The following is a 16,643-nucleotide window of genomic DNA, read 5'->3' as shown; positions in this document are numbered from 1 at the left end:
AATATTAAGGGTATGATGTATTTGCAGTATCTGGCCAGTAGGTCATGTCAGATTCTAATACTTTCCTTAAAATAGACAGCAGGTGGGTGTACTTTATCTTTAGCAAGTAATATGTCACATCAGTGGTGATTACTTTAGTATCTGAAAGCTATTTGTCATAAAAAAGGAAAAAGGTTTTTATCTTTGCTGCTAAAAATATAGATACTGACTGGGAGGTAAACAAAACTAAGTGTTTATAGCTGTAGCTTGAAAATTGTGAATGTAGATGAGAGACAACATATGATGGAGAGGAACAGGAAGGACAGTAAAAATCTGGGCTGTTGCTTGGCAACACCGACTGAGACTGTCCTCTTTAAGAGACAGTTTGGGTCAAATGGTGATTCTAAATTGTCTCGGATTCTCAATCTAAAATACTAATCTGACCCAAACTAGATGAATCTACACTGCACAGAAAAGATTTAAAATTCAGTTTTTGACTTTTTTTTTGTGTATTTTTGTAAGAACGTGCTTTAGACACACCTTATCAACCTAAAATCCAGAATACATGGACTATAAAACTTGGAACGGAATTTTTCTTCACAGATCATAAAATTGTGATTTGTGAAACATTCACTTTAATTGTGAAAAATAAGAAAAATAATCTCAGTTTTTTTCTCGGGAGTTTCTTCATCTTGTAAACCCTGTGGATAGTTTTGAAGGCAGTGTGCTCTTGGGAACTTTGCTTTTAGAGAAATGTGATTTTTTTTTAGTATGAAGGTAGAAAAAGAAGCTGCAAAACATTCAACAGACTTTTCTTGTATTCTGTCAGAAGGCAGATGCCTCAACAATATGCATACACTGATGTTTTAATATGTAATGTTGATGATTTTTAGAGACCAAAAAACTCAATTCATCCAAAATTATATAGCTTTTAAAAACAGTCAGACCTCAGTAAAGAGTCAATAATATTTCTATAGAAAACTGTGCAGTTAATGTGAGAGATAACAAAAAATAAAACACTCTATCTAATAATGAAGCTGCACAGGCTGTAAAACATAAAGATTTTCAACGTTTTCATAAAACAGCAGACAGTATAACAAGACACAAAAAATTCTGTTAAAAGGGTTTTCTGTTCATGTTGACACAAATGTGACAAAGTAAAAGCTCAGCCATTAGTCCTGATTTCATATCTCTTTTTATCTGTAGCTGTACATTTTTATTTTTTCCCCCCACACAAAAACATAAGCGCACGAGTTAAAACAAAAAAACAAACAAACCCAGACTGATTATTCCATATTTGTAAAAGTAGATTAGGTTGTAACCTAAATATCACTTAGAAAGGAGTACAAAGAGAGGAGCTAGAAACAAGGTTCTCTTAACTATTGAGCATTATTATCAATAAACAATGTTTGACAATTACAGGAGATAAAATATAAATACACCGATTAGCCGTAGCTACACACTGGAGTTCCAATGAAACCATTTAGTGCACTAAAAAAAATGAAATAGTACAGACTACAACTTGGTTGATTTGATTTGTAAATCTTCATTTGAGTCTCGTTGGTGATTCGTCTTGTTCTTCGTCCTGTGGTGAGAAAAGAGAAGATCTTCAAAACCAACAGTATTTGAACAAAAAAAACAAAAGATCGTCAACAAAGAGGTAAGTACAACCAAAACAAACACGCATGGCCAGCGCAAGCGGTAGAAATTGATTGTGGTCTTTTACGAAAAACAAAGAAATCCTACAACCACTAAAATCTGATGCTGCTCCAGTTTTGTTTGATTTTTGCGAATAACGAAATTGCGCTCAGTGTCTTTTTCAGAGGTTTTTGTGTCGTTTACTTCAGTAATTTTTGGTGCAGCGCTGCCAGAGGCAAGAGGTTTGGATCGTTTGACACAGTGCAGTGTGAAAGTGAACTGCACCAGCTGAAAATGAAACAAAATGTACTGTAACATATGTTGCAATTTTGTTCTCCAGTCAAACCAAGGTTTGACTATAAAGTGTGAAATCAGCCTAAATAACTGAAATGCCAAGGGACAAACCTCTTGGCGTTTTGTCCCCCTCAGGATCTTTTAAGAAATGCAAATTTATTGTGTAATCTGAATATCAGTCATGCCATGGTCAAAGACAGAAAGTCTTTTTGAGTTCGCCATCAGGGGTCTGAATGGTGTGACAGCACATAAAAACCAGATTGAAGAGCAAATTTTGACATTTTAAGTTCAGTGGTCCTAAACTGAGGAGAGTATCAATCAGACATGCAAGAAGCAAAGATTCCCATAAAAAAGATGAACCAAAAAAGGCAAACATTTGTGTAGTTTTTGTGGATTGGTCCTGCAGGATGATGACCTCAGACAGTGTTGCCCAAATCCAGCTTTCTTACCAGTTGCCTTCAGCTTGTCGGGTCGAGTCTGGAAGTTCTGTTCTTCTGGTCTCGGGAAGCAGGAAGCAGAGGGCTCCGCTGAGGATGGTGAGGCTGCTGTAGACCACGATAGGGATGGACCAGTGGTACACGGCCAGCATGTTGAGCAGCGGGGAAAGCAGTCCTCCGACTCGGCTCGCGATGGAGCCCAAACCCGAGGCCGTTTGCCTAAAGCAAGGACAAGTCGTACCTCAAAGGTTTATTCAACAAATAGTTTCTGTCTGCTTAATGTACTGCTTTTAAAACATTTTTTAAATTACTACAGCAGACACAAAATTAGGTCTGAACGCTACCACTAGAGCGCCCACAAAAAGTTTTCACCGTTTTGGATGTTTTACCCTTTTTGTTGCTTTTTGTAAATCAATCATCATCAACAAAACATTGCTTTTTTCATAGAAATTAACAGAAAAAGCTAATAATTTCTACAAAATAATGACAATTACATACAAATATGAAACATAAAATAAGTATCATAAATATTCACTGCTTTTAAAGTAACTGACCTAATTCAACAAAAGTCCAGTCAATTAATGGTAGCCGAAGAAACGTGTCTGGAAGGTCCATTCACTGGCTAATCAGTAGTTTTTATTTTCTGTTTCATATTTTTATTCAACTGTCATCGTTTCGCAGAAATATGTTTTGATTTTAAAGGTCTGTTTTTTGTGAAAATTCTTTAGTTACAAGAGCCACATTTTGTTGATCCTGACTGATTTGTAGAAGCAATAAAAAGGGTCAAACATCCAGAGGGGTGAATACTTTCTATAGTACATCCTGAGTGACAGCCTGAGGCGTAACACGGAACAACAAGGCGTCACATTTCACATTTAAAATGACTCAATCAAAACAAGACCAGATCGGAGAACAGGATCGTTCTTAAAGGGAAATGCGTTAATGTGAGTCAGCTTACCGAAAAGACGTCGGGAACAACTCCTGAACATACAAGTTGCATATAGATCCGGCCCAGTTGGTCAAAAAACGTCCGCCAATGGCTAACGCAGTGACAGCAATGGCATTACCTGGAAAAGACAAAAAAAATAGAAACTTAGAAATATGTTACAGATTCTATAGCATCATGAATACAAAGCATTGACATTCACATCCCTTTTTTTTAATGGTTTGTATACTGATGAGTGTATTAAACATCTTTTTTAAGAGTAAAAATCACAAATTATTTCAGGACTTCCAAGTCAGGAAGCTTGTCTTGTGACACTGATGATATGTTCAAATCATTATTAGGAGTTTATTTGAAATATAATAACTAATCCTACACACAGACAAAAGGTAAATAATGAGTTTTGTTCTGTAGTTTCTGCCAAATTACCAAACTTTGTTTAATAAGCCTACAATCACAGACGCAATGTAAATAAACTGCATTTATTTTCCTCTAGTCCAAAGCATTTAGGAACTGATCTCTTTACATTTTTACGTACATATATAACTGCAATACTTTTTTTTAAATGACAACTTGTTCCAATGCAATGTTGCTTCAGCCACCACAAGGTGGGAGCAAGAGAAGCTGTGTGCTGAGAAAAAGAAGAGGAAGAAGAAACTGGTGCGGTTGTATAAGCAAACATTTCTGAAATAATTCAAGTTTCGGTTAGGAAAATGCAACCATGCAACATTAAATCAAGTCAGTATGAAGTCAGTTAATGAGGCTTTACTTTGAGGTACGGCGAGGATCAAGAGACACAGAAATCCTCCGATCACAAGTGTGGTGATCAGTGACACTTTTCTCCCCACCGCCTCCAGCAGCCAAATGCAAATAATGTGAGCCGGTACTTCAGAGAGCCCAAACAAGGCCTGAGTCAGGAAGATGTCCAAGCCAAAGTTTCCCACATTCAGTGAAAGGCAGAAGTAGGTAACATTCAGGGAGAACCTGCAGAAAACCAAAACATTAAGTTGTCATGTTTCTCATTTTTTCTTTAGGAATCACAACTCCACGGGAAATGTGTTACGCATCTTACCATGCTAAGATGATGGTAAGGAAATACTTCCTCAGCACAGGAGATTTAATAAGACATATTATGCCTCCCTTTTGCACATTTTCTTTGATAGTAATCTGTAATGGACACAACTTCATGTCAACAGTTGCTGTTATTATAACTAATCACCTAATACGACAACGTTTCATCTGTTCTAATTTTGACTTTTATTAAATTACATTTATTGTTATCTGTTTGGAGACGGACGGAGACAGAAAGGCAAACAGTCGCACCTTTTCCAGGAGAGAGTCTGAAATCGTGCGTTTGTTAATGGCCGCCACTTTGATGATCAGCTCTTTAGCCTCATCTGTCCGTCCCCTGTCCAACAACCATCTGGCTGACTCTGGAATAAACCTGTGAAAAATTAGATGGATACTTTCATTAGTCTCCTTTATTGTTCATCTGCCTCATATGTGAATATCGTAAGAAGGAGGCTTAAACACCAGCTTCATGTTTTTACACATCAGATACTGTCGAACGGTCATTTTGATCTCCAAAGTTGGTGCACTCTGACAGAACTTTGAAAGGTTTTATGTTTAGAACTACATAAAATGTGTTTCAGATATAACAACATGCATCAATCAGTTGCTCGGAGACGGTAATCAGACAACTTTCCCTTGACGGGTCTGATCTGTTATCAGTATGTCGAAAGCTGAAAATGTTCATTTCTTTTTTTATGCTCCAACTGTATTTCTATTCTTAAACACACCATCCAATAGCATGTACACTGGCTTACAGTATTCGCGGATTTTGCTCTGTGACATAACTCCAAATTATTCGCAGAAAATCTGCCTGATCACAGAGTTTTCAATAGAGGATATCTGAAATATTCTAAAGAAAATTCACCTCAAATTAAAATATACAGAAACAATGCTACTTGACATGCTATTAGCTGGTGTTTGCAAAGCAGCCAATCCAGGAGCACCGTTTATTTTCTTGGCACCGATTGGCTGAACCACCAAAAGGAGAGATAATGTAGATGCTAGCTGCTGCCGTAGTGCTAGACAGTTTCCACTGTGTGCACTGATGCATATTAAGGTATAATTGCTGTCTGAACTATTAATTATTTTTAGTTTTGGGTTCAAGTATGTGCAGATCAAGTATGAGCAATGTGTGAGTGGCTGTTGTCCCTAACAAACACGAACACCAGGAATTCACTGTACTATCCATACACAAGGATAATCTTGTAAATCAATTGTTTTCTGTTGGTTTGAAAATAAATCAGAGAACATGTAGCACATTCCTCTCTCTTTCAAGAGTTGTAATAATTAGAAAAAATGTGAATTGCTGGTCAGACCTTAAGCAGAAAATTCTGAATTACACATGAACCCAGAAAACCCTGTTGCAACGCTAAAATACAAAAAAAAAAAATTCCACAGACCATATGTAACAAGTGATCACGGCAAACGGAGCAGCCATGACCATTTGAGTCAGTCTCCAGTCTCTGATGAAGTAGATCAAGCCGCCGAGGATGGCCTGTCCAACGGCACTACATAGCTGAGTGATGCAGGCGCCCCAGGACCGTCTGGACACGCCGATCCATTCAGTGCCTGAAGGCACAAAACATGTAAACACATTGATTGTGGAAAAGAACACCTGAAAGGAAGAATAATGTCACAGGCAAGATACTCTTGGCATAGCCTAGCAGTGGTTACAATAAATTACAAGTTGATAATATCTGTTTTCCCGTGAGCTTTACGAGGCATCAGTGGCATGCACTTTTCTACCAGCACCTAGCAGCACGGCTCTACTCAGTTCAGATGGTTTTCCATTACAACTGAATAACAGCTCTAGGAGGTGGGGTCGTCATATAATTGGGCGGCCAAAGAGTCCAAAAAGTAGTGTGACATGATCGGTACGCAACACAAACACAACAATGGAGGACATGGAAGCAGTCTGCAGCTTCTTGTCAAACTCAGCTGCTGCTGTGAGTTTTTACAAATTGCCGATTGGATTATTGTGCAGGATTGGCTCTTGTAAATGGTAAATTGGTGATGGTTACACAGTAGCTATAGTACTACCAGCTGGGAAGGGGGGTAAAGTGTCTTGCCTAAGGACACAACAATGGAGGCAGACGGAGTGGGGCTCGATCCAGCAACCCAACAACTGCGGGACAAACTCCCACCACCATTGTCACCATCATCCACAAACAGGGAGTTGTGAGGCAACCAGTGAGTCCATCCACTATGTACCCTATCAGTGATCATCAGTTTCCTTCACTTGGACCCCCAGTGAAGAAAGTTCTAAAAAAAAAAAGCCACTGGCACCATGTAGCCTTTACTGGTGGAAAACTCTTATGAACAAGTAGCCGAATAGAGCCGAGAGGAACCTCACTGAAAGAGACTGAAGGTCAGCAGACACTGAGGATGCATAGTTCAATTAGGTTTATTAGCACGCTTAATGCTCTCAATTTCACATGAGGGACAAAGGCGACCACTTATTCAACTTCCAATAGAGAACCCTACCAAACTACTGCCTTATGTATCAATAAGGCATTCTCTAAGGGCGATCTTCCCTCATTGTCATGACCAACTGTTGGATGCTCCAAAAACCATCTGTCTCCTCTTGGGATGCCACGATAGAGCCCTCTAGTGTCCATTTAGGAAATGACAGATGCTTGTCGCTTGAATTATTTCAAAATTTCTCATCACTGGTATGTATGTCTACCACATTACATCCTGGACAGTTGAATTCCTTATTATTTTTCTCAGAGTCTGTTTAGGAGAAAAAAAATATTATAAAATAAACTTTACTTAGGATGACGCCGTTCAGTCGATAGCCTCCATATCCAATTCCCGCCACGAACTGGGAGGCCAAATATAAAGGGTAGGTCGGACATAACCCAGTTGTTACAGAGAAGACCAGCATCAGAACTACGGGGATCTGAGCCGCTCGTTTACGGCCAAACCTGAAACACACACGTATTAAATACAACACCGAAGAAATGTCTCTTCAAAAAGTGCTTGGTTCATGAAATGTTCACGTCCTTTTCTGTTCGACGTTACTTTTTGAAAACGTGAGCTCGAGCCAAAAGAGACTTCCTCCCGCCGTCCGGGTTGAACCCAACACGTGGAAGCCGGTAGCAGCCGCCACAGCGTCACATTTTCCAACTTTGTCTGTCGCTCGTCCTTGTTTGCACGTTTATGTGTACGAGCTCAACATTTCATTCACAAAATTTCCCAGTGTGTTGACTTACGATTCAGCGAAAGGTCCAAGTAAGAGACAACCAGCCAGGATGCCAGCCATCAGCACCGTCTGCGCAATGCTCAACAAATGAGCCTGGTCACAAACTAGATCAAACTGGGAGGGAGGGAGGGAGGGAGGAAGGAAGGAAGGAAGGAAGGAAGGGAGGGAGGAAGGAAGGAAGGAAGGAAGGAAGGAAGGAAGGAAGGAAGGAAGGAAGGAAGGAAGGAAGGAAGGAAGGAAGGAAGGAAGGAAGGAAGGAAGGAAGGAAGGAAGGAAGGAAGGAAGGAAGGAAGGAAGGAAGGGAGGGAGGGAGGGAGAGAGAAAGAAAGAAAGAAAGAAAGAAAGAAAGAAAGAAAGAAAGAACCCAAAACAAATCAATTAGAGATATATTGGAATTTACCGAGTGAAAGAGGTTTATCACTTACATCGGTAACTATGGTGGATTCATACAGCATGGTGCCATAAACCCATCCGTCCCTGCAGCCTGTTGTCTCATTGAGTCCATACGCCCTGATATCCTGGATGTCCCAGTCCACAGGGACGAACATCCGACACCGGCTGAAGCTCCCATCCTCCTCCCTGGGCACCGTGAGGTTCAGCTGCTCCTCTGTGGTCAGGTTAGCAGCTCTGAGGATCCAGTCCGTGTTGCAGTGTCGCTCCGGGTCGGACTGGGTGAAAATTACGCTCGCAAAGTGGAAAGGCAAGATGAGGTTTGGGAAGCAAAGAGCAAAGAGGATGGTTTTCTGAAACAATCCAAACTCTCCTATGTTACGCAGGATTTCCCCAAAATCAGCCATGGTCAGGGCGCAGACTTGCACTTCGGTGATGCTGCAAGGGAATGACCTTTAAACAAAGAGCCCATTAATGTTTAAACCCATGCAAGCATGATTCAGGAAAGATGAGACGGCGCTTTCACTTAGAAGCAGCATTCCTGATTTATTTTATTCTATTTTAACCAGATTTGTATCATCTTGCCGTCTCTCCCTGGATGCCATCCTAAAATCATTTTTGGTTTTACAGAGCTGGGTTTTCCGAACAAAAGATTAAGCAGTCTGGGAAACATACTGATCAAAACAGCAAGTAAAAGTCTGAGCTTTTCCCAGCACAAATACTTTACTTGAATGCAGACAAAACAACCGATTATCTCCAGGTTATAAAACATGTTCTATTTTTTTTTACTGCGTGCCGAACTCGTCCAATCATGACGTAGTCATGACTACAGGTGTCAGTAGTCTTACCTGACACCTGTTAAATAACATTTTGGACTTTAGATACTTTATTTATAGCTTGAAGGTTCATAAAGCTGTCGGCAATAAAATAAAAATAATAAAAAAAGATATTTCATTTTCATAAGTGCAGAGACGCAGATCCTCCTTATTTAGCCACTCCTGCTTTCTTTAAGGAAGCAGGACTTTAATCTGTCTGAGAGCTGACTCAAATTATTCTTTAAATATGTAACGTTTTAAAGCGGTCAAAACTCCAGCTATATAATGTCGACTGTTTTACTGCCAGACACACATGTCATCCATCTGGGTCGTTACGTAACCAGTCAATAAATTACTATGAAGTCAGTTGTAGATTAAAAAATGGTTGAAAATGTGCATGTACATAAACATGTCAAGATCAGGTTATACACAGTCTGTGAGAAGCATTTCAGAGTTACCAGGAAGGACAGATTTATGTTTTAATCTAATTAAAACTCATAAAATTATCCTCCCTGTATACTGGAAAAAATATTTCCCTTTGATCCCAAAATTCTAACAGAGAACACAATTTAGGAGACAGTACAAACATTTAAAAAATGTTAGTTTTGATCTTCTTGATTTATTGAACTTAATGCTTCCAATTTATTCTGCATGGAGAACAGATTGCTCGCCCGTTACACAAAACATGTCCGTTCAGCAGGCGGCAGAACAACCGTTTTCCGAGACATCATCTCCCAGTTGGTAGGTCTGAGGCTCAAACTTAGGATCCAAAAAAAGCAACAACAAAAAAATAAAAATTAAAAAAAGGTTTTCTGTTTCAGTTAGAGTTTGGTTGATTTTCTGGTGTGGATTTCAGCCACGAAGATTACACTTCCAGTCTTCTCATTGGTCAAATCCCTGTTGGACAAAAGGACAATATTGTGTCTATACACTGAAATTGATAAATCTTGTAAAGATTTTGTTTGTAAGATTTTTTTTCCACTTTCAATATATCATGGAGTTGCTATCAAAAGCTTCAAGGGCTTTGGAGGGTTTTGTGAAAAGAGAAGCAATGATAAATTGTTTCAAAATATGTGTTGGTAAATGTTTACACACCCTAGACTTATTATTTAGTAGCACCTTCACATTTTTTCTTTTAGCTGGAGTCTATAAACACCACCAATTGGTCACAACGTATTCATAATGCTGTAGATGTTTTTATTTGGTCCTTTCTCCTGACTGATACCTTTGCGCAGTAGGGTCTTCTCGATCGACCTCTAAGGAAGTCGTGTTTTTAGCCGAAGGCGGCAAATGTGGAAATGTTAGATTTTTATTTACTTATTTATTTATTTCAGTTCCCGAAATTGATGGCAGATGTAAACTCTGAAAGACTGAATGCCGAAAATTAATCAAAAGGTGCAGTAAAAAAAAAAGTATAAGTTGCTGCATTGTGCAACTTATACAGTAAACTTGGCTTGTGTTGTTGTTGAGAGACTTCAAAAGGGGTATGTACACTTTTCAGAAAACATATATTTCAGTTTTTGTTCCAATCTATCTCCAAATTCTCCAAAATGGTAAGTTGTTTAGTGTTTGTATTCAGGACTTTCTATACTTAATGTTTCTTCAGCTCACCAGCTGTATCTCATGTTGCAATTAGCGAGCTAGCCAGGAGTTACATGGGCTGCCCCAAAACTTAAAAATACTAGGGTGCCTCAGATCTCATGGATTACACACACACTACTTCCTGTAGCTCCAGTGAGAGTACTGCAGGATATGAGCTCACCCGTTGCTCTTGCCATCAGTGGTTGAATCAGGAAGATCTTTCCTGCTGGTCTCAGGAAGCAGGAAGACCAGCGCTCCGCTTAGCACAGCCAGGCTGCTAAAGACTATGATGGGAATGGAGCGGTGGTACACAGCCAGCATGTTGAGCAACGGCGACAGCAACCCTGCAACTCGAAAGGCAATGGAGCCCAAAGACACTGCAGTTTGCCTAACAGAACAGAGCATATTTTAGTTGCAAAAATATATACGATTATCATGTATAGTTTATTTATTTTTGTACTTTTTCATGTGACACACCTGATAGAAGTAGGAAACAGTTCTTGAATGTAAACCAAACACACTGAGCCGGCCCAGTTCAAGAAGAACTTCCCTATGGTAACCAGGGTTGTCACGGCTACAGCGCTGTCTGAAATTCAGGTGAAGCAGAAGCATTTCCAACTGTGAGAATACTCCATGATTATTCTTGCGGCGTTAGATTTAGCAGCATTTACCTTGAGGACAAGCCAGGGTTAGAAGGCAAACGACCCCCGCTATGAGGAGAGTCGATAACAGTGATTTTTTCCGTCCCAAAAACTCTAAAAACCAGATGCAGAGGAGATGTGCCGGCACCTCAGAAATCCCGAACAGAAACTGGACCAGGAAGATGTCCAGACCAAACTTGCCCACGTTCAGAACGAGGCAGAAGTAGCCCAGGTTCAACGAAAACCTTAACATGTGAGACATGAATTATTTCATAAGTTATCGTGGAAATGTAAAGCGAATCGACGGTGCCTCACTTACCAGGCAAAGGATATGATGAAGAAATATTTAATCAGCACCGCTGAGGTAAAAATTGTTTTGATTCCTCCACTTTCCACTTTTTTCTCCTCGCTTACCTGTCAAGCAAATATAAATTTACTAAAATCTAAATGTCAGATAAATAGTTTTGTTAAATTGAATTTCCCATTTACAGAATCCTTGTATTTATTTTTTTTCTTTTGCTCTTCTGTCAAACCTAAACATTTCATTTGATCAAACATAGATAACCTGTCAAACTACATAATGATTTTACATATTAAGCTAAAGAACTGACCTTTATTAAATACATTGTTTTTGTTCAATTTAAATAGCTACATTTTCACTTAAATCCAGGTTGGTTTAAACAACTTTTCTCCCTGAATAAAATCCTAATTTCAGAACTGATTTTTGTATTTACTCAAGATGAACACCGTCACAATGACTTGGCTGTTTTCACACTTTCAGTTGCAGAGAAGTTAATTTTTCTTTGACTCCAGAAGTCAAATTTGGTTGAATATTATCTCAAGTAAACCTTGTCAAGCAGGTTCTCTGGGATTTCCTTTTTATTGATCGCTGCAGCTTTTCGGATCAGCTCCTTGGCTTCCTCTGGTCTTCCCTGCCCCAGGAGCCACCGGGCCGATTCGGGAATCCACCTTAAAAAAGAAAAACAAAAGCTATTGAGCAGATCCAAACCGGTTCAGACCTGATGATCCAATGTGTAAACACCGTCATGTTTGTAGTTCATTTAAAACAAACAACAATAAAAGAAAAGGTTGCAGCTGACACCTACCATATGTAGAGGAACACCACCGCCTCTGCCCCTGCCATCACGTACTGCGCTTTCCTCCAGTCACGGATGAAGTAGACCAGCCCGGCCACCGCACACTGTCCGAAACTCCCAAACACCTGGCTCACACAGGAGGCAAGGGACCTTTTGGTGATCCCAATCCATTCTGTAGCTGCAAAACACACACGGGTCAATCGCTGACATCACTGCAGGGTTGTTTTCTCACAGCACAGCGACCCGAAAACATCCTACTAACATTTTTTTCTTTAACATGCACATATCGATTGCAAGCTTTTTTTTCTATTTGTCTTTGGAAATTAGTCCATTTATTTTTACTTGAACAAAAGAAAAGTAGACTTGAGACGCTGTTTGAATCTGTTAGTGTACTCGTACTTTTCTACGATTTCCTTTGAACCAAACTAGATTTATCAGGACAAAACCTGTTTCAAAATGCTGAGTAACTATTTTCTCATCACATGCGTCTGGTTTGATACGACTGAGTAACTCCAGATGTTTTTAAGTGGACATGAATATGGAAGGAGTCCTTATTTAGCAGGACTATTTAGCTTACAAGAAGTTTGAAATGCGTTTTATTCAATTTCTGCGATTTGGTTTAACTTTCTCTATTGTTAAAATTAATACTAAATATTCATAAGTCCAAAAATTAGACATGTGTGATCCTCCATATTTTGGAATTGATCCGATACGAAGTAAACACATGTCCTGTATCGCCAATACTGATACCGATACTTTTTTTAATTAAAGTTTGACATATTATCAAATGTCTGACCATTGTGACTCTTGCTTTGAATTATTTTTGCTAAACCTAGAGTAGAAATTAGACAAAGTTTATAGGTACCTACAAAAAAACTTATTAATATCTTAAGATTTGTGTGAATTTTTCATAAATAAAGTGCAAAATATATATTTGTTTGAGGTAGAGTTGAAAGACAATGCAAAAAATTTCAATTTGGAATCAGAAACTAAAGTATCAATCTTAACATGCTAGTATTAAGCCGATACGATACAGACTTAGTTTTGATATTATCGATATGTTTGGATCAATCCGCCCACTTCTACTAAAAATGTTTGAAAGACACACAAGACGTACCCAACACTATCGAGTTCATCCTGTATCCTCCCAGCGCCGCTCCAACAATAAACTGGGACACAATGTAAATGTGAACATTTGGAGACACACCGGCAACCACGAGAAATATCAAAAGGATGACGACGGGGAGCTGAATGGTTCTCTTGCGGCCATACCTGAACACACATATAAAGGCTTTACATCTTTTTTTTTTTTTTTTTTACAAATCAGTAAGGCAATCATTTATTTGTTTTTTTTTTAAAGGAACTTACGAGTCAGCAACTGGTCCAAAGATGAACGAGCCTGCGAGCATACCCGTCATGAAGATGGTCTGAGTGACTTCCGCCATGTTGGACTTCTCACAGACGAGATCAAACTGCAAAAACGATGCTGAAATGATTAGAAGGCAGTCGCTGGAAAAGGCGTGGATAGCATCATCTCTCTTCACTTACATCAGTAACTATGGTGGATTCATACAGCATGTTACCAGCATAAACCCATCCGTCCCTGCAGCCTGTTGTCTCATTGAGTCCATACTCCCTGATATCCTGGATGTCCCAGTCCACAGGGACGAACATCTGACACCGGCTGAAGCTCCCATCCTCCTCCCTGGGCACCGTGAGGTTCAGCTGCTCCTCTGTGGTCAGGTTAGCAGCTCTGAGGATCCAGTCCGTGTTGCAGTGTCTCTCCGGGTCGGACTGGATGAAAAGGAAGCTGCAGAAGAAAATTGGGAGCAAAAAATGTGGAGAGGCCAACGCCAGGAGAAGAAGCCTTTGGAAGAAGCCAAAGTCCCCGACGGTCTCGAGAATTTCCCCAAAGTCCACCATCTTTGCGCAGACGAAGAAGCAGCTAAGGCCGTCTTTATGGAGGCATACATGAAAAATTTATATTTAAACTCTGACTCTAATCAGTCACCGAGTGTGAGGGGGACCTTCAACATAAAGTTAGTGTGGCAATGGATGACATGTTAAAATAAGTGAAGGAAGCTGATGTGTAGCTGCAAGAGAGGAGGAGCTTGGTTTGTTTGTCTCATACTGTCAGGACATAGAGACAGAAAAACACATTTTTGTAAAAGTGTTAATTTTTACATATTTGTTGAAACTTTCACCATGTCGTGACAGTATGAGACAGATAATCTGCAAAATAAATAAATAAATGAAGCTCCCTCACCTCCTCCCAGCGCTACTATTACACTGAAAAAATGCATTGCTCCCTTCCAAAGCAGCCAATCAGAGGCGTAAGGAGGGTCTTAGTGCTGTCAATCAACCTTGTGTGCGGTACTCAATGTGCTAGTAGTGGCAGAGAAACAAGTTATTTCAAGGAAACTGTTTATCTGCTGTCATCGGCCATCAGTGGTGGAGAAAGTACTCAAAAAATGTACTTAAGTAAAAGTACAAATACACAGACAAAAATTTACTCAAGTAAAAGTCAAAGTTCCACATTAACATTTTACTTAAGTAAAAGTAAAAAAGTCCTGGCTTTTAAAAATACTTAAGTATTAAAAGTAAAAGTACTTGCTAATGCATTGCCTAATCGCTAATATCATTAAGTGAACCGATCATATGATCATATGCCACAGATAAAACATGTTTTTATTGCGTTTATTCTGTAACATAGTTTAGACTTACAGTAGACATGTGATTCTATGCATCATAATTTCAGGGATGGAAACATCTCGTCTCCTGTCCTAACATAACATGAACTTCACTTTTTTTGCCACACATTTATTTTGAAAGAAATCCAACTGGCAGAGGAGGACATGGAACCAAGGAGCCTCGTAGCAGAGTTGTAGTCTGGACCACTGAACCCAAGACCAAATCAAAACCAGCACCCCGCGCTACATGACAATAAAATTAAGTGCACCTATCAAAATTGCTTCTCAAATTGATCTGAAAGATCCACTTTCCCACCTAGATATTAAATACTTAGAGCTGAAATAAATTTAACCAGTGACAATTCAAACTCTTCTTCATTCTGTTTTGCTTTCATCTCTGTGCCACAATACACAGAGGTCTCCTGCCATCCCTAAAGAAATAACGCCCTGTGCGGTTGCCCATATTGCCAATGTCAGAAATAATAATTGTCTGCACCATTGCAATTAACAACGCTCAACTATGAACACTGTCCAAGGCCCAATAAGCAAGAAGTAACCAGGCAGGAGGAGCACCGTGACTGTTCTCATCCTCCCTCCTGCTGCAACGTCTGCCACCATGACGGGTGACGAAAACAAAGAGCAATGAGCATGCTCTGTGTTCTTACGTTCTTGTTTTATTTATTCACCAATTAAATATAAAGATATTTTAATGAAATAAAATAGCTACCGCAGTGTACGCAGAGCATTACAAGAACAAAGAACGGCTCTTACTGAGGCTTCAGCACTATAGGACTTGGTCAAGATCCGTCCAGAAGAATCGGATCGTCCATGAATGACATATTACAATATTGCACTTTGGTCACAGCGTTGTCCCATATCTGCGACATGTCAGTCATCACAGATGCAACATGTGTTTCGGTCAATACAGCTAGCTTTGCTAGCATCACGTCCACAGATCTTACCTTTCTTTAAGCTTTCCTTCCAAGTGACTTTAAAAATTGGACGAAGTCCCACCGTCTGTGAAAGCGAAGCGCTGCTGATTTTACATGTCGCCATATCTTATGATTTATGCAGCGCTTCTGTACTATTATATTACTGACGCTCAGAGAAAACCACTGCGCATGTCTTGGAGCTCCGCGTGCGAGTAAAGGTGGAGCCGATGGGTGACAACCGACACGTAAGTCACGTTATTGCTCGGATTTTACGGCGCCACCTTAAATCCCTGAACTTCACATTTTAACGGAAAAAAAACACAATGCGACTTGGATGTAACGAGTAACGCGACAGTTTTGTAGAAATGTAGTGAAGTAGAAAGTACAGATACTTACTGTAAAATGTAGTGGAGTAAAAGTAGAAAGTATCCATTATTAAATCTACTTAAGTAAAGTACAGATACACGAAAATTGTACTTAAGTACAGTAACGACGTACTTGTACTTCGTTACTTCCCACCACTGTCGGCCATGCTAGCTAGCCTTAGCACACATGACGAGTTCCACTGTGGTTAACCAGCTGTTGGTAGCAGAGTGTGCACGAGAGTGATTGACAGCACAAAGTCCTGGCTATGATTGGTTGTTTATGACCGAGCAGCGTATTTCTGTTATAAGAGTTAGGAGAAGGCAGAGGAGCTTGATTCTTTCACAGAGAAACGGTTTTGTGATAATATTAACAAATATGTAAAAAACTTTTTTTAATATACAAGTTACCTACACCACCTTAAATGTCTTCTTTCTTTTAGTTAATTGAAAACACAGACGTTAGTCGATCCAGATAGTGGAATAAAATGAAATTAATAATTTCTATCCCAATAACATTGTCTTTGTGGAAAATATGTTGTTATAGGCTACCCCCCCCAAAAAACTA

General features: G+C 39.5%; 2 protein-coding genes across 2 annotated transcripts; both read right to left on the bottom strand.

Moving 5' to 3' along the window:
- Positions 1-775: 775 nt before the first annotated feature.
- Positions 776-9,289, bottom strand: LOC103478860 (solute carrier family 22 member 13-like). The gene is made up of 10 exons (XM_081597784.1): positions 7,993-9,289; positions 7,578-7,681; positions 7,135-7,289; positions 5,763-5,931; positions 4,615-4,735; positions 4,364-4,458; positions 4,061-4,275; positions 3,307-3,415; positions 2,361-2,567; positions 776-1,564 (listed from the first exon to the last, which is right to left on the bottom strand). The coding sequence occupies exons 1-10, from the start codon at positions 8,362-8,364 to the stop codon at positions 1,495-1,497; spliced, it is 1,617 nt and encodes a 538-aa protein (XP_081453910.1). The 5' UTR covers positions 8,365-9,289; the 3' UTR covers positions 776-1,494.
- Positions 9,290-9,371: 82 nt separating this feature from the next.
- On the bottom strand, positions 9,372-15,495 carry LOC103479183 (solute carrier family 22 member 13-like). Its single transcript, XM_081597782.1, has 10 exons — positions 13,640-15,495; positions 13,460-13,563; positions 13,209-13,363; positions 12,101-12,269; positions 11,843-11,963; positions 11,314-11,408; positions 11,025-11,239; positions 10,831-10,939; positions 10,535-10,741; positions 9,372-9,669 (listed from the first exon to the last, which is right to left on the bottom strand). The coding sequence occupies exons 1-10, from the start codon at positions 14,012-14,014 to the stop codon at positions 9,594-9,596; spliced, it is 1,626 nt and encodes a 541-aa protein (XP_081453908.1). The 5' UTR covers positions 14,015-15,495; the 3' UTR covers positions 9,372-9,593.
- Between the last annotated feature and the right edge of the window lie 1,148 nt (positions 15,496-16,643).

The sequence above is a fragment of the Poecilia reticulata genome, chromosome 17 (assembly GCF_904066995.2).
Source record: "Poecilia reticulata chromosome 17, P_reticulata-male-v2, whole genome shotgun sequence".
Taxonomy (NCBI): domain Eukaryota; kingdom Metazoa; phylum Chordata; class Actinopteri; order Cyprinodontiformes; family Poeciliidae; genus Poecilia; species Poecilia reticulata.
The sequence above is the reverse complement of the archived record's forward strand: the minus strand, read 5'-3'. Positions and strand labels throughout refer to the sequence as shown.

Coding starts and splice junctions, on each gene's coding strand:
- LOC103478860 (XM_081597784.1), bottom strand. CDS start 8,364: ATGGCTGATTTTGGGGAAATCCTGCGTAACATAGGAGAGTTTGGATTG. Junction 4,276..4,363: donor CTTACCATCATCTTAGCATG/GTAAGATGCGTA, acceptor GGTTTTCTGCAG/GTTCTCCCTGAATGTTACCT. Junction 3,416..4,060: donor GATCCTCGCCGTACCTCAAA/GTAAAGCCTCAT, acceptor TGTCTTTTCCAG/GTAATGCCATTGCTGTCACT.
- LOC103479183 (XM_081597782.1), bottom strand. CDS start 14,014: ATGGTGGACTTTGGGGAAATTCTCGAGACCGTCGGGGACTTTGGCTTC. Junction 11,240..11,313: donor TTCATCATATCCTTTGCCTG/GTAAGTGAGGCA, acceptor TCACATGTTAAG/GTTTTCGTTGAACCTGGGCT. Junction 10,940..11,024: donor AACCCTGGCTTGTCCTCAAG/GTAAATGCTGCT, acceptor CCTGAATTTCAG/ACAGCGCTGTAGCCGTGACA.